A 25,018-nucleotide genomic window follows, 5' to 3' on the forward strand; every position below is an offset into this window, starting at 1 on the left:
CCAGGTTTGAAGTCATTTAGAAACAGTGTCTCAGTTACGTAGTTTGTCCAACAGAGAGCACTGACAAGTTGATTTTTCAACTGTAAAATGTCCCACTTAGTATCTGTTTTGGTCACAATCCTTTAAAAAAGAGTGATCTGTATCAAGATTGTATGTTAATATTATGTAGTTATGTAAACAAAAATGATTAAAAACTTGCCACGAATTCACAAATATCAATATCAGTGTTGGCCTAAAAAATGCACAGTCTGCCTATATTTGTTATCTGCATGTGGACAGAGCCAGGCTAGCTGATCCTTGTCTCCAGTCTTTGTGTTAAGCTAAGCTAACCAGCTGCTGGCTAGGTTCATATTACAAGGACAAATATGACTGACAGTGCTATCAACCTTCTCAGGTAACTCGTCAAGAAAATGAATAACCGTATTTCCCAAAATGTCAAACTATTCTTTTAAATAGACCTGTGTTTAAATATAGATGTGTTTCCTCCTTGAATGTATTAAACACTCTGTAAATCCAAACACGCAATGAAAGCTGCTCACCCAGTGCACCAAAAATATATATTTCTACTTTCTACTTTCTGTTTCTCAGCTCATGACACATCCCATTCCTGGCTGAGTCGGGTCAACTACCTCCACACAGGAATGGGACAAAAATAATATCTTTATACAGCTCTCAGTGGTGTTCTTATATCAGTTGAAATTATGATTATTCAAAGAGTCTTTTTGAAATGTGTTATGCTCAGGGGCATTTATTTTTAACTTTATTTAATTTATTTCTTATGTAATAGATGTGTATGACAAAAAGTGTTTCTGGGCCCTTTGGAAACTATGAACTGTTCAAAGAATATGTTCTAGGGGAAATGGTCTGATTACTGACTGTCTGCATGTAAAACAGGGTTTTGCAGAAATCTGACTACTGCAGCACATGTAAATGCCTTCCCAAACCTGATTTCCCTACATCCAAAACTTCATAGAATTACACTTTCTTACTAATGTAAAGAATACAATTGAGTGCAGGAGCAAAAGTAGGACTTCCAACTGACAATCCAACTGAAATGACAAAAGTAATCTCCTTTTCAGTCAAAAGTCAATGTCAAAGTGATTTTTTTAAATCAGCTGTTGGTATGTGTTAATACTTGGAGGAAGACAAAAAGGTCTTTTTCAGATACAGTGATGTTGACATTTGCAGGTAAGATTTTAACCTGTTCAGTGTGCTACAGCTGACTGGCTAATTAGCTATCTAGCCCTGCATTTTTACCCAGTGGATGTTTGTTTGGTAGCTTGTCCAGCAAGCTAAGTTGAGAAGAGAAACTAGCTAGAAAGCTTCAGTCTGACTTTTTCTGTGTTTTGTGTTTGGCTGTTGTAATTCCTGTGATTATGCAGACAATGAAAAAACAGCATTTGAGTGGCACAGGGTCCTGTCCTCAACCAAAAAAATTTGAACTACAAATTTCTCATTTTTTTTCAAAAGAAAGTTCAGGACATGATTTTCAGAGTAGATCAATTTGGAAATTAGGATTTAATATGCCTTTCTACATAGATAACTTTCATGGTTATTCTTGAAAGCCGTTCTGTGTAGAATTGGAAATTTCCGACTTTGGCAACTCCCAGTGGCAGTTTCATGGACATAGGACACCGATAGACAGCACAGCCTATGTTGTCCAAGTCACATCAAATTTCATGATTTGATTTCATAAAAAGGAAATTGACTAAGACACTGAAAAGTGCAGAAAAGAGGCATAGAAAGAAATTACTAACTAAATTAATGCCAGCTTCAGTGTTGTGATTTGTGACTCTTAAGGAACCCATAACAGCATAACATCTTGTCAAAAGCTCATCGGGAGATCGCAGCTTACAAGAAAGCAACTGCTGCAACTGGTAAGCCTATACTACCCTACTCTGAATTATGCATACTGCCTCAGATAACACATTATTAATGACCAATGCTACATTGTACAGATGGCAGTCTTAAACCATTAAGCACACTTGCTTAAGTGGTTCAGTGAGTGTTTGGAGAAAGTAATGCTTCAATTAGTGGGGTTGATGCTTCCTCTGATGCCGCTTCTTGTCAAGGTAAGGGCAACATGAATACATTCATTTTTTTCATTTGGTAGTTAATTACACACATCAAAATTCATAGCATAATACATGTTTCTTTATTTTCAGTGAAAACGTCTCAGTCTCCTGGGCTGTCCTTCCCTCCCCTGGCAGATCCATTACTGTTCACAGGCACAGACGTTGTGCATTTCCCTTCAAGACTGGACCCAGGTGACATCGATGACCTAGACGCTTCGTAGAAAGAAGAACTGTGAATGAGCATTAAAACCTTGTGCATAAGAGCAATCATATGCTCTCAAAATTAAAATATTTAAACATTAAATGGTTTTTGAGTTTTCAATCTGTTGTTGTGGAAAGATTTATATGCAACTATCTTCATTATCATTGTTATTATCATCTGGAGGGTGGGGAATTAGGGCAGTGCATAATACAGCCAATTGTATGTATAATGCACCATACAGGCAGTAATTATCTTGACAGATTGTTGGGATGCTTGTTGATTTTCCTTAATGGAGAACATGGAACATATGCCTCCACTGGCTAGTCCCCCACTCCACAGCACTCCGCGTCCCTTTGTGTGATCTGAAAAAACGATAAATATAAGTATGTTATATTTGGTAAATTGTTACTTGTCCTCTCTAGACTGATTGGCCCAATGGTTATAATGGGGCTCCCGGCTGTGGCATTGGGAATGGTGCAAGAAGCCATCATCATTTAGGATATTCTCTGTTACCAAGGAGATGACACATTGGGGGTTCCTCTTAAACAATTGTCTTAAGACTTGGTCACACCAGCATTTAAAATTCTAACATTTTGCAGTGCAATCAATTTATTCCAGCGGAATAACCGTTATTAGTGGATTGGCTCAGTAGATTAAAGCTATTCAAAATATTTTACCTCGGGTTCAACTTTTTACCCACAAATTTGTGTGACAGACCAATAGCAAGCCGTCTTGATAGTGCTGACCATTGACTGCATGGATGTAGTATAGGAGCTGGATACCAGACTAAAAATGGCACCCATTCAGTCCTATAAGAATTGCCAAAAAAAGTTTCTAGCACCCGGGTTTGCTTCCGTGTTGTGTGGCCCATTGAATTTGTGCAGTAGTGTTTCCCCTGCTGGCCCCGCCCACAAGTTCCTGCTTGGTCCATAGACTTTACATTGTGATGACATCACAGATTTTTAAATCACTTTTTTTGGCTCGACAAAAGTTTTATAAAACCTCCATGGATCAAAAATTCATAAGGGTCATGATTGACGTTTGCAGTTCAAGGTGTCCTGTCAACAGTTTTACAGATGTCTCTTTTGCAATGGTGGTCTACGGGGAAAAAGGCCTTTTGGGCCACAGAGGGATATTTTGCTGCAATTCCGCGAGTGGCCACTGGGAAAAAATGGCTGCAAGGTTGAGCGGTGCCCTATCCAGCTCTTATTATACATACATGATTGACTGTATATAAAGATGGACATCATCAAAACATCTTGATCACCCCCTGGTGGCTGGCTGAAGTATAGGTCATAAGTCCCACCTCTTTCATGTTAGCAGATGGGACATGAGCCAAACTAAAAAATCAAAGTACACGTCAAATAAATTTTTCTCAATGATAGTTTCTGTCATTTTAGGTACTTCTTATCATGCTGATGTTTGTCCAAGTACTCATTTTTCTGATAAGTTTGTTTCTAATTAGTTATTTGACGATATAAAAAGGGGATCTGACGTAATGATTGACAGCAGTGACAGCTGCTCTCAAACCTCCGTCGACAGCGGCGGGACGGCTGAGGGGCTATGTCCCGCGGGCCATCATCCTGCTGCCTGACTCTACTACACAGACTCTGGCTCCAAATGACATCACACAAGCAAGATGGCAAGGAAAGGAGATATTTTGACTTATGGGTATGGAAAGTTGGAGAGTCCAAAATTAAGGTAGCCATCAGTTTGTTAGCAGTGTGGCACCATAATTCTCCCCGTCTTAGTATAAACTTCTAGACTCAAGAGGAATGGTTTGCAGACCGTTATGAGACAAGAGGAGGTACAAATATGAGCTTTAAATAAACTCTGTGAACTTATTGTCCCATCAGCTATCCAGCTAACAAGCTTGCTAATTGACAGTCAGCAAGCTCATTAGCTGAGAGAGCTATTTTTCTCTCTTCAGTAAAACCTTAATTGAAATAATTGAATGAAATGATGTATAATCATGAGAACACAATGCCGGGGAGGTAAACAGCTATGTTAAGAGAAAATAGAGATACAGTATTGTGACTGAGTAGCACTAGCATGTTCTCTGCAGGCTATTGGTTAGCAGTTAGCTTGCCTTCTACAGAACTTCACCAAGAGGCCTATGAGTAGTTTCTACATCACTAAAACCAAATATTTTGTGAAGACCCTTTGATTTTCCTCATTTTCCTTTGTGACCAGGCCTTTAGGCCACTTTCACTGAGGATCAAGAGGTGTGGGTGATTGCGGGAAATCTAGCTACCACCAAATTTCATACTCTGCATCAAACCTCTTGTGTGTTGATACAGTTATATCTTTTGTGGTTTACAAAAGCTTTCTAGTTCTTGTTTTATATACACGAAACCAAAGTTGTGATATCCATGAGTGCCATCTCTAACTCCCAACTAAGAGGGAAAAACTTGATGACTCGAGGGGGTAGTTTTCAAATCTTACTACACTACTTGGAGCTGTTTCTATTGATGTCCATGCTGATACTTGGCTACTATGGCCCCAAATCATTCCTGTTGCCCAATGGCATTTTCTCAATGACTAAGAACTGCAGTCTTAAAATAGCTGTCATCTCTCCTGTAATTGCATTACTTCTCTGTGTACTTTGTACTATGTCATATTACTTTGGTAACAAATAATATGCCTTGCCATACAAATGGTAATGATTAACTGCTTGTTATTGTGTTGTTCCAAAACATTCTCAGAGTGCACGCTTTCCATACAGTCACTAGATTAGGTGATCATGGCCGTGTCAAAACAGACCAATATTGGCTTCCAGTCTGTCACAACCTGCATGAGGCAGAGACACAATTCTCGGATCTGAAATGTCAGCTACTATTGTCATTGAGCACATTGTAACCAGCCAAGAGAAGATTAAAAGTATTGGACATGGTAGTCTTACTGCTGGCTCCTTGTGAGGCGTCCCAAATGCAGAATTGGCTTCGACTATGATCCATTGTTGTCAGATGGTGTCTTTTTTTGTAGTGTGATCCTGACATAAGACCCAAATAGATGACTACTGACCAATTTAAGAGACTGAGCTCTCTTAAAAGTTACTAAATGGCGGATTTTTATGTTTTTGTGTGTGTGTTGGTGTGTGTGGGGGCAGAGGATCGGGGGTAGTGGGTAGCTGCACCAGATGGCGCCATAGTAAAAAAAAAACAAAAAAACTTCACATCCTGCATATAGTGACTGTAAATTTAGGCAGGAAAAGGAGTTTTTTTTTTATGTTATCTTTAAAAATATACCTTTAGCAGTTTGGTAAATATAGTCTCTGGATTTGTGTACATGTAATCACAATCATTGAAAAGAACAGCAAAAGTACTCCTGGGTCTCCCAAAACAGGCAAAGTATATTATAGAAGAGAACACTTTATTGATCCATTGTGGGGAAGCTTGATAAAAGCAGTAGCAACTCACAGTTTCAATACAGATTTATATTTGTAAAATACTGGTGAGTGACAGAAAATCAGGTGGAGTTTATGCTGGACTCAAACCTGAAATATTGAAGTGCACTTACATGCAACAAGGATTTTTCATAGACATCCTTTCTTTCATCCTTTGTCCTTTATTGATATTAGACTATTCTGTGCAGTAACTGCAAAACACATATGAAAGAACATTACATACCTCTCATTAAGTTCTGACAGATGTGAAGGGACTAGATGTTATCCCTTTAAATGATTCATTATCTCACTCATCAACCTAGGCTTCTGTCAAAGCCAAATATCTCACTAACCAACAAATCATGCAAATCAATGGTGGATAACTGAAACATAGGATATAATGTTTGCAAGATAGGTGTGTGTTTATTTTGTTGCCAGTATCAGGCTGCAATCTGTAGTCAGATGAAATAAATATAATCTGTTATAAAATAATATTAATAATATGAATGTTATTATTATTGTTAGTATTATTATTATTAAAAATCTCATTTGTAATTGGGGATTGATTATAAAAATGTTGGCAATAGAACTGCATTTCAATTAAAGCAAATAAATCCTCTCCACACTATGACCTATTAAACAGCCTGCTGCAGAATGACACCCAGCATGGGTTTGCAGGCCTCTCCCCACTGAGGTATTGATTTTTAGATGGTACAATAAGGTCGTTTTTATTGGGATTTAAATGGGTTTTACGTTTACTGCATATGGTTATATGTACACTAGGTGTTTTAAATGCATACTGTACAAGTTCGGATATAACCCCATTACACCCCAAAATTTAAATTTAAAAGCCAAATTATTTTGGTGGATGGCTAGGTTTAGCCGTTTAGCAATTGTAGAATTCATATTGTTTAATATCCTAAAACTAATCCATGTCTTGTAATTTTACCTCCATATCCTTTATATACACAACTAACATTAGATTCTCAATGAAAAATCATAGGACTCAATTATCGATTCACAATTTGTGAATCATTTATGGTCTAATTCATTCAGAACATGGAACTTTATGCTATTTAAAATGGAAATTCAATAAGCTTCCCTTTGTAGGAATCTATTGGCAACAGGGCCACCTCTAGGGGAGGGGGAGTTTCTCTCAATACCAATAAATCGGAGGGTTGCCATTAACCATGACCTCTGTCTTTATAATGTCTGGCTTCATCCGTATTGCCATAATGCATGGCCAACTTTTGTTCTGAAATGTGAAGGCAAAGATTTTTCTGTATATCATTCCACAAGGGCATTTTAGAGGATATATCTAGATTTATGTGTTTTTTTTTTACTACTGTCACATGCTAAGACATGACAGGTTGTTTGGTCCTGTAAGACGGTTAGCCACACTGAGTTAGCTTCTAGCCACACCTATGGCTCTTGGGTCATTTTTTGTATTTTAAAAGTTCCTAATAATAGCATGTTTTAGAATAAAGTTGTATCAGATACCAATATTGCCAATATTGTGATTGTAACTCCATCACATCTTACTGTTTAACCTTACTGCACACAGATGTTAGAAGTCAATGATCTCATGAGGATTCTTGGTCAATAAGCATCATTTAGCCTCTGTGGTAGTCACTGTGTCAATCGTTTCATAAAAACTGATGAGTCATGCAGTTTTTAATATTTGGGAAATATGCATAAAACATACATACATGCTGCTGCTAGGGCTGTTAGTCATTTAAGTTGTCTGTTGAGGGAAATAGAATGTTTTGTGTCTTCCCATTAGGATGTTTCTGCTGCAACAATGCTCTCTTTGTTTGATACTCTAATAATTAGCTGTGGTAATACTGTAATAGTCTATTGATACTGTGCCATTACTTGAATTATGAGGCTTTACAAGTGCAAAATAATTGGAGCATAATATAGTATAAACCACCAAATGTCAAGACATTTCAGTGGCAGTTGTGATTTTATGTAATTAAAGCAAATACACCAAACTGAAATGTACGAAAGTCAAAGATTGACTTACAGTACAGTCACTGCAGAATATATTACTTGAACTAACAAGAATAGCTGACAATGTCGGGATATCTCGCAGTGTTGTCTCATTTTCATGGCAACAAGCGATGACTGACAGATTTACCAACTAATCATTTTGTGGTGCCTGTGTGTCAATGGTTTGTTTCATGTATAGGACTGCGTGGGGAAAATGACATGGAGCCTGCTATCGCGCAACAGAGTGCTATGCTTATGTGTTTGCGTCAGCGTGGAGCCTTCTGGCATGAAGCACTGGAGCCAAGGATCTGCCCAGGAGACATGAATGATTTTGGTGTCCATGTTCTCGTCACTTGACCAACAGGATAATCTTCTGAAGACATGGTGTGTTCCTTTGAGTTTTGTATTATTGGGGTGTTCAAGAGACATATTCTTTTCAGTATGATGCTCCTATCTATTATGTGTGGAGGTGGGAGAGGACAAAGAGGACAGCTGACAGCATACTCCAAATAAATCAAATTTGGTGTGTTAACAGAGGCAAAATGGCATGTTCATTTGGCTTTCATTGCCAGTATGCAGTGGCTATAATACCCATCTCTTTGCATGCTGAGGCTTGCTCTATTTGTCAAATCATCAGATGAGTAATCCTTTTGGAAATCCAGTATCAATTTCCTGTAATGCTACTTCAGAGCTCCCTTTACCTTATCTGTGACATTTCATCCAATTGCAGGTCCTCCTCAGGCAAATACCCACAAGAAAGAAATGAGTGAAATATATAGTAAAATGACCAGTGACATCACAATTATTACTCCAACTTATTCACCAATCAAGGACCAGTTGTGTATGGAAATGGATTCATAGCCATTAGTTTCATTTTTGGTTTTAATTTTTTGCCAACCCTGTAGTTGTATGTTAGCCAAAAGCGTTAAGGGGTCATTGCAGTAATCTAATACAGCCCCCTAGTGGCAAATATGGGTATGCAGCAAACCTTATTCTTACCTCTGTCAAAAGACAATGTGTGTAACAAATTGTATCCACAGGCTCCAACCGATGATAATCTTGAGTGCTGCCATGTGAGCAAAAAGCAGAATGCTTGCCTTTTCTTAGTGCAAAAATATTTGCATTACTTTGTTGACTAACCTTGTTCCCCATGACTTCACCATGAAAGCCATGTGATGGAGTGTGTTTCTTTTTGTTTGTGTCCTTTGGGGTACGAGTTTTGATCCCACCACAATTCCAAAGCTCCTCCATCTGACATGGGCATCATTAAATTAACAGGCCCCCGAGCTGCAGTGAGCATACTGGCATTTGCTCGCAGTGGCGTATTTGATGGCAGATCACCAGTCTTTGCAAACGTGCCAAATTCCATTTTGTTTGGAGTACACTGTCAGCCGAAGAGAGGAAGGAAGCAAGACCATGAGAGTGAATAGGGGAAGAATGAATCAATGAGTGTGTGTGTGTGTGTGTGTGTGTGTGTGTGTGTGTGTGTGTGTGTGAGAGAGAGAGAGAGAGAGAGAGAGGGAGAGAGAGAGAGAGAGAGAGAGCGGGAGACAGAAACACAAAAACAAAATAGCATCGCTCTCATTGGCAGGACCAGACTACCCGGCCAAGCCTGACAGCTCATCTCAAAGCATCAAAGCATGATGGAAAAATACCAGTGTCCACAGTGTGTACGTGTGTGTGTCTGCTTTGACCAGACAGTGTTTTCACTACAAATGCCCTTACAGCTCACATGGCCCATTGATAGATTATTGGAACATGTCTAGCATTTCTGTGTTAGTCTCTACAATCCAAAAACTCTCCTAAGGGGCCGACTGGCCAACCCCCCTCGAGTTCCCTCTCTTAATGGCACTGAAAGACAAAGCAAAGTTTGTGTTTGCTTTGTCAATTTAAGTACTATTGAGAAAAGGAAGAATGGACTTGATTCTTGTAGATGAGTCTCATAGTTTATTTCCGAAAAACCAAGTGTAGGTGAAGCACTGAGCATTACAAGTAGTACAAGCTGTAGGCCTGATTGTAACACAATGTCTACTACAGACATCATGTCTGATGGAGCAGACAAGCTTCCATTTTAATCAATGTTGATGTCCACACTGGCCGAATAATGACATGCACTGCTCTTAGGCCTCACTCCACTTTTTTCAAAACCTTTCATCATTTTGTCGCTTTTTTAGGGGTTGGCATATTTAAGCCATATTCCTTTTATGTGGAAGGCATGTCATAAAACCTGACCAATTGATATCATTATGCTTTTTCTTAAAGGCCTGAAACCTAGTTTGCTGCACAGGAGAAACTATTTATCCTTTCTGTGTAAAAGGGATTACATACAGCATTATGTTTTGAGCTTGTCTCTCATGAGTTTTGTGAACAAGTTCTCCAATTAAGTATTAGGACCAGGGCTAGGATGTGCCAAGACTCCCTTTTATATTTTGTGGTATTTTCCACAAAGTGAGGTTGCTCTTTTGGTTCTGTGTCATTGATACTGCAGGGTTTAGGGGACTGAGAGGACTAGTTGAGTGACACAACCCTTCTCCAAGTTCACTTCTTTCAGCGCAGTACTGTGTGCATATTGAATGAGCGAGAGAGAAAGGAAGCAGAAATGACAGCTTGTATTCAGACTGACATTAGAAATGTCAAAAAATGCAGGCTCCTTGTTCATTTCAATGAAACCACTGCATTGCACTTGTGGCTGGTGTATGTCCTCCTAAAGCTCCCATTTGAAGATTCTGTGCAGTATCTTTGTAGTTCTTGAAAGTTTTTTGGTCAGAGATTCTGCACATGGTTCCTGGAATCTGTTGGAGGTACTGTACTTAATTGGGCATTCAACCACAGAGACCACTTTTTTCTTCACTTTCTACATATTTTCTGTAGTTTATTCTAAGCTCCTGGTATTTTTCAAACTTCTCTTGTTCTTCCTTCCTTAAACTTGGTTGTCCTCTTGCATCGTATACTCCTCCACTGTATGTCAAGACATCTGTGCACTCTTCATCTTAGGTCCTACCATGCTGTTGGACCTTGTTTCTGGTAAACTGGTGTAAGGTGCCTGCTCTTGTACTTTAATTTTCAGTAATTTGGGTCCTTGAGTCCAGCAATCTTCCTCTGCCTGCCAATGGAACACTCCAACCCATCACCAGCTTGCTCTTCCATAGACCCTACCTGTTGCACTCTAAGATAACCATTCATCTTTGGAAGGCACCATATGGATGTACTCATAGGTGGTCTGTATCTGACCCAGAATACTGGCCTTGATAGTCACCTAGCCCTGGCCCTCCTCTTTCCAGGGGGTGCACAGTCTCTGGGTGATTGACTTCAGATGGAATCTTGCCTTTTTTCTTTGTTAGGAGTTTGCAGGTCTTGATGTTTGCAGTAGCCATGTCCCACTTTGGCCACCTTACTATCTTACTATACAAATGGATATGTGACGACTGGTATGCCTTATGTATTGGTGGCTTGGATCTATTTTTTGCTGTTGTTGATATGGCACTCTAGTACTGTCCTGCTATTTTTCTATGGCTATCTTGCTTTGTGGCTCCCATGTGATTTGAAATCTTGAAGTATGAAGCTGCACTGTGTGTCTGTGTGGCCATCTGTTTGATCAACCCCTTCCGTCCTAGTAATCCTCTCTCTCTTTGCAACCATCTGTCCAGAATTGGGCAGATGTTGTCCAGGCAGAGGAGGAGGCTAATAGTAGCCCCACTCTTAAACTTGCATTCTTAACCACTACTCATGAAAACCAACTGGCAAGGTACAGAACAGAGGCAGAAACAGTGTACAGCCTTGGTATATGTCACACTTGATGGTCACTTGGGAGACTAAGTGTTGATCTTTACTTACCATGATGCTTGATAGACTTTGGGCCCTATCTTACACCCTGCACAAAGCAGCGCCAAGCGCAACGCAAGTGTCTTTGCTAGTTTAAGACCGGCGCAGTTGTCATTTTCCCATCCGGCGCCCACGTTGTTTAAATAGCAAATGCACTTGCACCCATCTTAGCGCCCATGGGTGTGTTGGTCTTAAAATGAGGTGTGGTCAGGTGCATTGTTGGTGCATTGCTATTTTGAGGCAGCGGAAAGTGATCACGCAATGGACCAACAAAAACCTGGTCTGAAGTCAAGGCGCAGTGTTTCACTGTTATTTTAAGGGCACATTATCAAGATAGTAATATATGCCTACATATAGGCGGGTGCACAACTCTGCTTGTTATACACACACAGACGTGCGCAGCAGCCCACAAACATGCAAAAGATTACAAGTAAAAGGATTATGATGTGAAAGATTATTACTGTGTACATTAACATATTTTAGAAAATATGTCATAATGGTTAGTCATAATATTTATCAGCATGAACCAATCACAGTAATGACAGATAAAATTGTCTAATTATTGGACCAAATCTTGGCAATACACGTAGGTATTTAAACAGACCCATCAGGTTGAGGGTGTCTGTCAAGACCATAGACTGTATAAAATATGGACGTAGTCGCTGTGACGTCACCTATTGATTTGCGAACTGCCATTTTGAAGCCTCGAGTGTAGCGATTTGACTGTCGCCATCTTGGATTTGGCCATCGCCGTGTTTGATTTTTGGAGCCAGAAGTGACCATATTTGGACAAGAGGGTGGAGCTAACCATAGTGCTAGCTGCTAGCTTGGTTAGTACGGTGCATTTACAATCTATGGTTAACGGTGATAATGCTAATGCTAATGCTAATTTTCGCTAGCAAAAAACAGGCCTAAAACCGTTAAAACAAAATGTACTCACCAGAAAAACTGATCATCCGACTCATTGTAACCATGGCTATATGCCATGGTTACGTTAGCAACGCTTGCCGTGGTAGCGACTTGTCAATCGCAACATAGCCACGCCTTAAAGCATACGCTGCTTTATCGTCTATTTTACTCTAAATGGGGCCATTATTTACAAAATGAACATCATGCTGTATTGAAGAAGATTTGAAACTAGTGATTGAGACCCTAAGCTCATCAACAGTTTACTGAGGTAACAAATCATGGGAGAAGTAGGGTCATTTTCTCATAGACTTCCCTAAAATCGGACTTCTTTTTGCAGCCAGTGGAGTTGCCCCCTGATGGCCATTAAATAGAATGCAGGTTTTTGGCACTTCCGCATTGGCTTCATTTGTCAGTCCCAGAGGTTGCCGCTTGGTCAAGAATGGATATGAACAACAGATCAGACACAGATCAACTTTCCTGCTAGGTCAATACATGAGGACATGAGGAACACATGGGAAATAAATGAGGTCAAAACAACAGAACTCTGGACAGCTCTTGGCTGCTGCCAGCAGCAGGATCAGTGCCTTGGAGAGCTGATCAAGTCCTGACAACTGTATATGATGAATTTTTACATGATTTAAAATGAATAATTACATTTCTGATCAATATTTAACAAACATTCTTTAACATTTTTGAGATTACAGTGATCAGGTTTCCATATTTCAAGCAAGTAAAACCCTGCTGATTTTACCTGTTACTCCATGACTGAAATTTTTTTTTTAAAAAAAGAACCAAAGTTGTAATTAAAAAAATAAACCTTTTCAAAAAACAAACAAAAAGAAATTTGCAACAAATTAATGAACAGGATCTTAAACTGACGGTCTTCTTTCTCGGGTTCCAGCACGATGGGGCTGTCCACAGTAGGGTCCAGGAGCAGCATGGGCCAGTGTGCTCATAATGGATCGTGCACTACCACTTTGTGCACGAGCAGATCCATTTCCTCTGCAGAGAAGAGCTCCTTCTTACTACTTGTCAAATGCACCATTATAATAGCAATCCACCAAGGTGCAAGCGCACCTGGTTTTTAAAGGGAATGGGAGATGACACTCTGATTAGTTTATTGCATGTTGCGCCCAAAACACACCCATTATTAATTAAAAGACTAAGGACAAACCTTTTGAACCATATGCCTGGCACTGCGACCACTTTTTCGCCATTAAATTAGTGAAAGTGGATTTGGACACGACCTAAATGCATTTGCACCATGTGCTTCAGACCATGCACTTAGTTTGTTAAAATAGGGCCCATAATCTACAAGGGGTGAATTTATTTTCATAGTATGTGCTTGTAATCAGTGCGTTATTGAAAGGACAAGACTAAAATGTGCCCTTTTACATTTTAGTGTCTTGTATCTGTGTCCAGATGGGAGTAGTGTGAAATATGGGTGAAGACGATGACGACGGTCATGTTCTATGAGTGTGATGGCTCTGGTATTAAGATTCAGACAGTATCATGTCTTGCTGACCTTCTATAGGGCCAAGCATTCAAGGATGGATATGTGTTGCATTGAACTGAAAGCTTTCTTGATCTCAATCCAGGCAGTACTCACATTGATCTGCCCTGCACTAACAGTCTTAAGTGACTGCTGTGTCTGTTGTTACCTGCTACTTTGATTCTGTTATTTTTTCAAGCCCCCCTCTGAGTTCTGTAATGTGTTTACACATTCAGCTTGGTGACTGTGAGGCCAAACATTTCCATGCAGTTAAGAGACAAGTTATTGGTCTGTAGTTACATGATGGTCTTTCTTTGCTATCGTCTATTGTGACTGTTTTGGCTTCTGCTGCTCCGGTATATATTTTTTAGTCTGGCTAATGGCACTTGAAGACTCTGCTTAGTGATCTCAGAAGTGTCAGTTATGGATATTCACTTCAGTACCCAGGATCTGTCTTTGATGATTACACCCCTCTGCAATTAGTTGTTGGACTTCCAGTACAATTTGCAGTCATTATATTTGCATTGACATCTCCTCAGTGCCACTTATAGCTAGGGCTGGGTATAGTTTAAAAGTTTGTCATCAGTGCCAATACAAAACCTAAGTTTAGCAACCAATATCATAACATGATTTTGTGATACAGTGCATCCAGAAAGTATTCAGACTCCTTGACTTTTTTCACATTATGTTGCAGCCTTATGCTAAAATTGCTTAAATTTATTTTTTCCCTCATCAGTCTACAGTCAATACCCCATAATGACAAAGCGGAAACAAGATTTTAGAAATTTTTGAAAATTTGGCAGCAATTACAGCCTTGAGTCTTCTTTGGTATGATGTGACAGGCTTTGCACACCTGGATTTGGGGATTTTCTGCCATTCCTCTCTGCAGATCTTCTCAAGCTCTGTCAGGTTTAATGGGGGCTGTCGGTGGACAGCAATTTTCAGGTCTCTCCTGAGATCTTTGATTGGGTTCAAGTCAGGGCTCTGGCTGGGCCACTCAAGGACATTCACAGAATTGTCCCTAAGCCACTCCTGTGTTGTCTTGGCTGTGCGCTTAGGGTCATTGTCCTATTGGAAGGTGAACCTTCGGCCCAGTCTGATGTCCTGAGCGCTCTGCAACATCTCAGTGATGATCAAGAGAAATGGAAGTCACCTGAGCTAAATTTCATGTGTTCAGTTTTTCCTTTACAAAAATTTCTAAAATCCTGTTTTCACTTTGTCCTTCAGGGGTATTGACTGTAGATCAATAAGGGAAAAATGAATTTAAATGATTTTGGCAGAAGGCTGCAACATAACAAAATGTGAAAAAAGTGAAGGGGTTTGAATACTTCCTGAACGCACTGTATACTTTTTTAAACTTATTTTTCCTCTGATGAACACAACTGCCCATGTTTACAGGTGTAGATGTTGCTGCAATAGCACTGCACTCCCACTGGTTGGTTGGGGCACCTGCATACTGGGAGTCAGAAATGGGGGTGGGTGACACATGAATCCCCTGCACATTTTCCCTCAAAATGAAATTAATAATTTTCGGGTGAAAGGAAGAGGCTTGAGACACCATCTATGACAAGGACTGCAGTGCACATGCAATCTGGCATTCCAAACTGGGTGAAAACAGAAAAACAAAAACAACATTTTTTTGTGTGTCTTTTTTTTAATGACATATTTTCTAAAATATGTTTTTTTTTAATTTTTTTTTTTTAAGTTTTTAAATATGTGTTACGTTATCTTAATACAAACAGATTAAAAACTTTGCCTACTTAAAATACAGAATCACATTAACAAAATGTTTATCTGATGTTTTTTTGGTCTGCAAAGGCAACTTTCAGTACTTGACAGCAAAACTATCAACACAATTTGGTCAGTGTTCAAATGCTACTGAGATTTCATACCCAGCCCTACCTATTTGTTATTGTATGTTATCATATCCTTATCATATGTTGTTGTATCTTATCATATTGTATCACACCTCTTTTGTATAGCCTCTCATGTTATGTTGCATGTTTTATTTTTGCAAAAGCTTGTTTTTATTTGATCACACTGTATTGCATCATGTGTTTATGCATTGTATCCTAACCTAATTAAATGCTAAAATCTTTATGAGCAAGCATCTTGTTTTTGTTTTTCTCAGCGCAGAGGCCACATGTGGCACCTGTATGCACGGAGGGTAAACGTTGGTGATTTTGTTTGATATTAGTCAGTATTCAGTGTTAGTTTTGTGTTGGGTAGTCAGATGGGTTGAAGGTCATTGGAGTGGGTACACAAAATTCCAAAGTAGCAATATATGTATCCTGGATGAAGTAAAAATACTGTGGGCCACATGGCAGGCTTTTAAGGCATAACTGTGAGAAACAATTAGGTTCATTGCTTTGTCACACTACATCGTGTGTGCTGTATTGTATTCTGTGAATTCTTTAGCCAAGCTATGGACAAATACCAGTGTTTGTAATGTGGAGTGGGTATCAGAGAGTATTAGTGCAGGATTAGGAGGGTGAGGGTATGGATTTACAGGATTTATGGGAAACGACATAGGGATCAAGATAGGTGCCAGTCTTCCACTTCCTTTGTCTGTTGTCATTTATCTGTTTTGTTGCATCTTTCTGTCTGTTTGCGCCCTTCATCACTTTTAGCCTGTCTAATCTGTGGTATGTTTTCTTTGTTAGTTTCCTTATATCTTGCTTTTTTGTCCCCCTGGTCCATTTATCCACCTCCCCCTGCTTTACCTTTTACCTATTCCTTAATCTAATTCAGCTACCTGGCACTTATCTCTCCTGGCGGTCGTGTGTTTGGTTCCCTGTTGATCAGTGCTTTGGCACTATGATTGTGTTTCTGTTGATTCAGAGTGATTGTAGTAGTCAGTAATTGTAGTAGTTGAGTGGGTGGTGATGTTTTGTCACACAATGCATGCTACAGGCTTGATTCCCTGTTTTTGGCCTTTCTGGGTTGACTGACATGGCAGCATTGCTCTAAATGTGTCCTGCCTGTAAGTCATTCTTGTACCACTTGTTCCTGTCACTCCCATTTCTTTTTGAGTTCCCAGTATATATTGACCATTACAAAACTTTCACCCAAAACCTGGATAGGTCTAATTACAATTGGCAATGCTTTATGACTTGAATAAACTGATGAGTTATTGCCTAGGCTTCTATATTTGTTCAATGTCCCTAACCTGTATTTTGTTATATGTGAAATAAGGCCTATTTTTCAAATTTATGTTGTCACACCGTATAACCCCAAGCTTAAACGGATGCCTGATACAGATTCATCCCAACTCTCATCTGCACCCAAGGCTCGGTCCTTCTTCTCCTTCCATCTCACTGGACTCCTACAGGATTCAGCCTCCAACACAGAGTTAGTAGTGTAGGCTACCATGATGATTGTGCTGGCACTGCTGATGTTGTGGTGTTGGCATGGCATGGATTGGCAACATCCCCTAAGCCTATAGAGTTTATTATAGCATGTCATAGTTTTAGAAGCATAGGCTGAGCACTCCAACATCATCATCACCATGTTTCTCCATAGTTACTCAAGATTGATGGATGCAGAACTGAGTTGTGAGGGCTGTTATAAAGTGGCCACTCACTCCTCCTGGCATCACAGATGGGTGTGGTCAGATGTGGCGTGTTGTACTTGTGACCACACCTAGTGTTGCATTGTGAAGTGCTGACTTTGAAAAGGTATGGACGGAGCCTGCAGCAACTACTTGATGGGAGCACAAGCAGGATTATCTGCCTGTGTGAAGTTACTCTTAAAGAAGTCCCCATATTTTACATGGGGACATGCCTTGCCTACAATAAAAATTCTGGCAATGCTTTACCACTGCTATTGCTCTGCTTTCACTGACTGCCTACAGCATATTTTATTCACACTGTGTGAGCCATGTGAACACATCAAGGATCATGCCTCTAAGTATGATACTGTGATATTGATGCACTTGGAATGTATTTTCCTTTATTCCTAGAGCCACTAATTTGATTATTTCCATTGTATCACTTTAAGCGACTGATTGAATGTGTTTGATCACTTTTGATCACCAATGCTTGTTTTTTGTTGAGTGGACACAGTTATTTTCTGTTGATGGAGTTATTACATCAAGAATAAAAGCAGTTGCAAACAAGCTGTTATTCAAGCACACATTTTTGAAGAAGCTTGTTGTTGCTTTGAATTAAATGATGTACATTCTGTATTTCTGCACCACCCAGAATTTGCCACCTGTCAGGAATTCCAAGGATAGGACAGCCTTTGAGCTCTCTTAAATCCTGGTTTACGAAAACGGTAAAATGCTTTTACTCCTTAAAGTAGGACCACCTGGGTGTCATCCTACTCTGGGACACTTGATAAATACAATGTACAACAATCTCTCCTCCACTTTGTATCCCATCAGTTATTTCAAGATGAAGATTGATACCAGCCTGACTATGCCCCAGCTCCCAGAGACCCTGTCCCAGGCAGGCCTTCAGTTTGCTGTGGCCACTGAGGAGGACTTTGATGAAATCATGGCAATGAGCCAGGATATCTATGGCGGCCTTGACTACCTGCCCACTAGATACACCAGCTGGCTGCAGGAAACCAACCGCACAGTTATATTGGCCCGCAAACAGGGAAAAGTGGTAAGTTCAATGAATAGTATGAAAATGTTTTAAAAGTATGTGGTTAAGAAAAGGCTCTCTTAGGAACTCTTCCAAATGCAAAGTTATAGACATGTATCAAGTGCTTCTTGTTATTTGGTTTTAAAAAAGGAGAGGTGCCTTAGTGTCTTACATAAAAATAGGGACTGACATGTTTGTAAAAGGTATGCTTCTGTGATTGGTAACAACCCTAAAAGTGCCATCTAGTATTAGGAGCAAAGTCCAACCAGAAACAGCCACCTAAGATGTAAAGGACATATTTTAGATATTTCAAAGAAGTTGCCATAATATTTGCAAATCACTGTACATTAAAGGATAGCATTCTATTTTCCATGCCTTACCCCTCCAAACTGAAAAACAGTCCCCACTAACTTTGACCTTTGGCCGAAAGCAAACATTTGCTATTGCCAGTTTCTTAATGGGATTCAGAGTGTGTTCAGGAAAGTGAATTTACTAGGCTGTCCATGTGCAGTTTATGTTAAAGGAACACTCACTAAGTAAATAAACCTAATCAACGTGGAATTTTTCTCATATTTGGGTCCATTGTGTCCATTTGTAATAACATTGTACTCACACCCTCCATTGTAGAGATTTAAGAAAAACTGACTCAAGCAAGAACAACATAAGAGGGCATAAGCCTTCTACAGCTTTCCAACTGACTTCCATCAAACAGGACTCATGTCAAACATGTCTTTGAGTTTGGCCAAAAGTAAACACAGAAAGTAGTTCCTTGAAAATCCCCTTAGCTGTTGTCATTAACTGCAGTTTATTAGCCATAATTGCAGAATCCCTTTATTGTATATGGGCTGAAAGTAAGCCACAGCCACACACTAATGTTAACAAAGTTCAAATTATACTTTCCATATCCACTTGGCATGTTTGTGTGAACCTGTTGAAACAAAACCGAATGTAGGTCCACTGAGCCTTTATGGAATTTCTGCAGGAAGTTCACTACAACAGCTACAAGGATTTAAGGAGACTCACTTTCTGTGTTTACATTTGATCAGATGTAATAAGTGTTTTAGACTAAATTTGTTACGCTAAAGCTTTTTGGAAAGATGTAGGAGGATTACAGTGGCAACATGCTACATTAGACACCCAGACATCCTTCTTGCCATCCATGTCCTTCAGCTCCTCCGAGGGTATCCCAAGGTATTCCCTGGCAAATGGAATATGTAATCTCTCCAGCTTGTGGGTCTGCCCTGGGTCCCCCATCCAGTTGGACATGCCCAGAATACCTCCAAGAAGCATCCTAATCCTGCACCCAATCCTGAGGCTGCTCCCTCCTCAATACGACAGTCTGGTACAGTGATGTGGCACCAATCTGTCTGTCAATGTTGTGTTCCATTTTACCCTCATTTGTGAACAAGACCCCAGGATACTTAGTCACTTGGGCTGATGATTCACACCTTGAAGGGAGCAATCCACTGTTTTCCGGAGGAGAGTGATAGCCTCAGACAAGGAGGTGCTGTCTCTCATCCACGCTGCTCCATTCTAGACTGACAACTGCCTATATCATCTGCTTTTTGCAGATGATCGTCTGCTTTTTGCAGATGATGTGGTTCTGCTGGCATCTTGCTTAGTCTGCTGCCACCATGACACGGACCCAGATAAACTGCAGAAAATGCATGGATGAATATAGGGCTTGTGCTCCATTCTCCGATTACTGTTTCCAAAAAACAGAGAAATAGGATTTTTTCAGTCATGCTGCTCAGCTCCAGCTGTAGAAATGGTGTAAAGTTCTTAAAATGATATTGTTAATATGATTGTTAGTGATCATGTCATTTTTTGTCTTCCTCTGTGATCCTTGACAGATTGCTCTGGAGTCGGTGTGTGTGATTGACAATGGGGAGACTATGCTGGTAGAAGGTCTCCGTGTTGCCCCTCAGGAAAGGGGCAAGGGTGTGGCGGGTGTTCTGCTGCGCTTTTGCTGCGAACTTGTCAAATCCAAATACCCAGAGGTCAAAGTAACCCGTCTGACCCGTGATGATCAGCTTGGACCCAAGGACTTCCAGAAGTATCGCCTCATAACCAAGCAGGTACCAGCAACAAAAGCAGGATAAAACCCCTTTTTTCATTTGGGCTTGTGTTTGTGGTTAATGGCTGTTGTTATTGATCTACGTGCTTTATGTACAATGCTGTTAGTCTGTGTACTTCTCCATCTTCAATTAACTATTTCATTTATTTTAATCGACAAACATCAGTTAACGTGCACCACATCCTTTCAGTATTCTTCAATTGTCTTTAACTCTCACAAATTAGAAAACACAGATAGGCCTAGCATAGATGCCTATAGGCTACTGATAAGATTTCACTTCTTTGACTGGGCAATGGCAGAGAAGGCTGGTTCATATGAAGTGAGGGCAATCCACAAACAGTAATACAAACGCTCGTTTGTGAAGGAGGCACGAGCATTAGTGTTTAGGTCATTCATGTGAGAGAAGCTGGATTCACAGGTATATCTTGATCCGAGCATTGTTAACACAAAAATGGCCTTTTCATGTTTGGGAATTTCTCCACATCAATACACATAGTCCAAAACTTTGTGAAGCCCTCTTTCTCAAGTGCACGCTTAGATCAGATGATGCTTGCATGTCAATGATCCTGTGAGGGTCCTCACAAAATTCTTTGGGCATGTCAAAGTCATCAAATCTCGTTGCAAAGTTATCCCTCAAATACAGTGGCCGACAAGGGCAAATGCACTGCAACTTAAGAAAACACATGCAAATAGACAAAACAAAAGCAAATTAAGAAAACATCTTCATCAATTTTACAACACATGCATAGCATTTTGTGCAAATACCACAACACAACGGAAGTGTTTCCAGAGGACACTTAAGAGTGATGAACATTTGAATAACTCATAAGCGAAAAGTTGTTAATACACAAACGAGGCCTCTTTCCTACCGTAGTAAGGTAGACAATGAGCTACAACCTTAATTTCACCAAAACAAGTTGTCCACTGAGCTGGACAAATAACATTGTTCTCTATGTACAGCCGGCTGTGAGGCGAGTGCGCAGGGACCGTCTACAAAATGCAGCACCGAGAAGACATACTTCAGCCAATATTCAATAACCCCTAACCCTTTTTTCCCAAACTAAGCATTGTAGTATAACCAACAGGAGCCCATCGATGTGTGAAGTGATTTTGAGGACACTACACTGTATAAGAGTGAAGTTATTGAATATTGTTTGAAAGTTAATAATAGACATAACTGAGTCCATAGTATTTTTCAACTCACCACTAAGTCGAGTGCACAGCACTCTCTTGTGGATGAGGCATTGGAGCGATTTCATCCTCGGTGCAATAGCAGACAGTTGTGCAGACAGGCCTTTCACTCTCCATGCCATAGATGGAGCACCGTCTGTAACTAGCATGTTAACACACTCCAAATTAAGTCCATTGTCTTTAAAAAAAAAGCAACTATCTTCTGGAAAATGATTTCACCAGTTGTATGTCCTTCCAGTGGTATTAGGCCCAGGATGTCCTCTCTGAAGTAGTCAATATCAAAAAAACGCACAAATAAAAAAAATTGAGCTGTGTCAGAGTTGTTGGTGGATTCATCCACAGCCAGGAACATAACATCAGCTTTCCTCACTGAGCCAAAAGAGTTTCAAAAATGTCTGAGGCTCAAACATCTACCCTTCTGGCAGTTGTTATATCTGACATGGGTATTGACTTGATACATGACATTACCTGGTGTCTCGCTTGCTAGCATGCATTCTTTTGTCAGTGTCAGTGAATGGCTTTTTCTTTTTGCCAAGGATCCATGCCACCCAGAGAGGTGCTGTAATTGCCCTCTGCTGGGTAGAGCAAGATCAACTGAAGATCAACTGAAGACAACAGCAAACTACGAGCGTAGCGCTCGTAGTTTGCTGTTAGAGTTTGGCATGGCCTGTCATAAAATGTTTATTTTGCCTGTTTTTGTTTACCTTACATCATGGTTAGTTAAAGTGTTACAGTTGCTTATCCCTCGCAAAATCTTTTGCCCTGTTGCTTCTTTTTGTTGTGTGTGTGTTTTGGGGGACGGGGGTGTATTTTGGCTGAGCAAAAGGCCTAGCTCTAATAGTCACAGTTCACCACTTATTTTCTCTCTACAGGGTATTCTGCTGGTGCGCTTCAGAGCTGAAGACCTCAAGCTCCGTCTGTCTGAACTTGGTCTGGCTGGAGACATCCAATCGTCTTTGTCCATCTCCTCCTCTAATCCTCCTCCGGTGCGCCTTGACCATACAGCTATCCATCGGCTTTATCTGACCACTGACCTGATGCAGGGGGTCCTTCCTAATGCCACCATTATTCAAGACTGGCAGCCATTCAAGCCTATGCCCAGTAACATGGCCATCCTACTGAAGAAGGATATTGACTGGATGGTGGATGATGTGGCCAACCCTACCGTGGCCAGCCTCTGTACCTTCCCTTTCAGGGTGCCCATCGGAGATGACTGGTAACTGTTCTTTCTTTATTTATTCATAATGCCAAACAGATGTTGCAAGTTAAGTCAGGGACAACTACAGTCCACAAAGAAATGTAAAACAATGTGGTGGCTGTGATTTCTGTCTACCATAGCATCTTTTGATCTCTGGGGGAGCCAGAGTTGTAAATTCAATAGATACTACACAAAGTGGCTTTACTCATAACATTTGACTGATGCACTTTTTCTGAACCAGGTATTACCTGAACATTGACATGTTTGGTAAAGACCTGGACCTGGCTAGGCAGCAGTTCTTGTACCACCTGCAGCGCCACACCACCACCCTGAAGGGTCACGTGATGTGCCAGATGTTCCTGGATCCACCACTCTGGAAACCCATGGCTGAATTCTGCAACAACACCTTGAGTGTGGAGCTGGTGAAGGAGTACACCGAGCAATGTGTGGTGGAGTCAGACGTCGTGTAGTTACAGAAGGCGGATGGAAAAGAGTAGAAGATGAAGGAGCCAGAAAGGAACGAAGACAAGGGTCTAGACAAAAAGGAACGGACACAACTCAATTACACTTAACAGAAACACACAACCCTCTAGTCTAAAAAGATAGAAACCAAGCTAACTAAATGTAGTTTCTAAAAACCAAAACTTCTAAGAATGCAGTTTGATATGACAATACACTAACAAATGCAGAGTGTGGACACAAAATCACAAACACATCATGTAATCAGTGACAGTATATTTGTGACAAATAGTACATTTGTAAAGACTCTAATCTTCAATTTGTCATGGGTCTTGATACAACTTTACAGTCATTTTCAAGGTCACAGTTTTAAATGTGTTTCTAAAATTGCATGCCTCCTGTACATAAACAGAGGAGAGAAAATAACAGTAACAACTTTTTGGTGTCTTCATGGGTCCAAAGTTTGGACCTGTGGAAACTCACCCAAACACATTTATGAAATTGATTTTCATAAAATGACAGTCAGACCTGAGGATAATTACATCAACGATGTCAAGACAGTTTGCAATTGGTGAACGATCTCTCCCTATGTCATCAAAGTGGAACTCTACACATCCACTCCTAAAACAGTTAAATGCAACAACATTGCAAACTGCTGCCATAAAAATTACCATAAAGTTGAATCATCACCTTATTAGCATACCTTGTATTCAGGTTTTACTGCATTGATTTCAGGTGTTTTTGACATTGTGTCCACCCTCTGTGTGTCTTATGACATGAGAAGGTGTAATAAGAGAGATGAGCATGGGGAAGCTTTCTCACACCGGTAGCAGTGATGTAACCTAAAACCTTAAAACACTGAACATGCAAATGCTGGTCTTTGAAGAAAAGAAATTCAAGTACCCGTAGGGCATCTCAAACCTTTCATCTCTGTTCTTTCTGTAAATATGAAACTTCTAAATATGTACACAAGCTGAGTTGGGTTACTAAATCTGCACAACTCTGAAGGCACTTTAAAACTACACAGACAGGTTGTGTCTATGTTACAATGAAAAGGAATAGTTTAGGATCAAATAGGGGTACTTTACAGATCTTTGCAAAACAACAAACAAAGCCTGTCAGTGAAATGAACATGCTCAGTCACAAAATGACTGACATTTTATCCTTCATTACCGTCAAGCTTATGTCTTAGCTTTTGTCTTTTTTTGTTTGTTTCAGAACTTGGACTGTATATATATGTTACTAATTTAATATTTTCACTTAAACGCTGCAATAAAATGTTAACAGAAATGATTAACTTCTGAAGCTGTAAGTGAAATCTAGACTTACTTTTGTAGATTGCTAGCATAATGCCAAACCAAATGCTAATGCTTGAAAATGTTTAACAGACTACTGTGCAGTTTACTACTGGCTTCAGCTAATGCAGGGAGAAGGCGTAGAATGAAAATAGTTGCGTTAGTATTAACAGAAATATACTGTCTTACATTTGAATCATCACTGATATTAGCTGGCAAATAGTGTTCCCTCTGTGACTATACAACACAGTGTTAAGAGAAGGTTCAGCCATGTTAGAGGAAACTGTCTAAATTATTGTCTAGACATCAACAGAATATTGTGGATTTATACC

At 40.0% G+C, this 25,018-nt stretch overlaps 1 protein-coding gene across 7 annotated transcripts in view; it reads left to right on the forward strand.

Moving 5' to 3' along the window:
* Positions 1-24,688, forward strand: part of nat16 (N-acetyltransferase 16) — a 35,975-nt gene extending 11,287 nt beyond the window's left edge. The window contains exons 1-6 of one of the 7 annotated variants that reach the window (XM_042401251.1): positions 3,809-3,978; positions 7,854-8,038; positions 18,262-18,487; positions 20,320-20,544; positions 22,607-22,950; positions 23,174-24,688. In XM_042401251.1, the coding sequence (XP_042257185.1) occupies positions 7,980-8,038; positions 18,262-18,487; positions 20,320-20,544; positions 22,607-22,950; positions 23,174-23,402 (1,083 nt within the window). In that variant the 5' untranslated portion in view covers positions 3,809-3,978; positions 7,854-7,979 and the 3' untranslated portion in view covers positions 23,403-24,688. The other 6 variants (XM_042401252.1, XM_042401249.1, XM_042401248.1 and 3 more) reach the window with 6 other exon arrangements.
* The last annotated feature ends 330 nt before the right edge of the window (positions 24,689-25,018 follow it).

This window comes from Thunnus maccoyii, chromosome 22 (genome assembly GCF_910596095.1).
Source record: "Thunnus maccoyii chromosome 22, fThuMac1.1, whole genome shotgun sequence".
Classification (NCBI taxonomy): Eukaryota; Metazoa; Chordata; class Actinopteri; order Scombriformes; family Scombridae; genus Thunnus; species Thunnus maccoyii.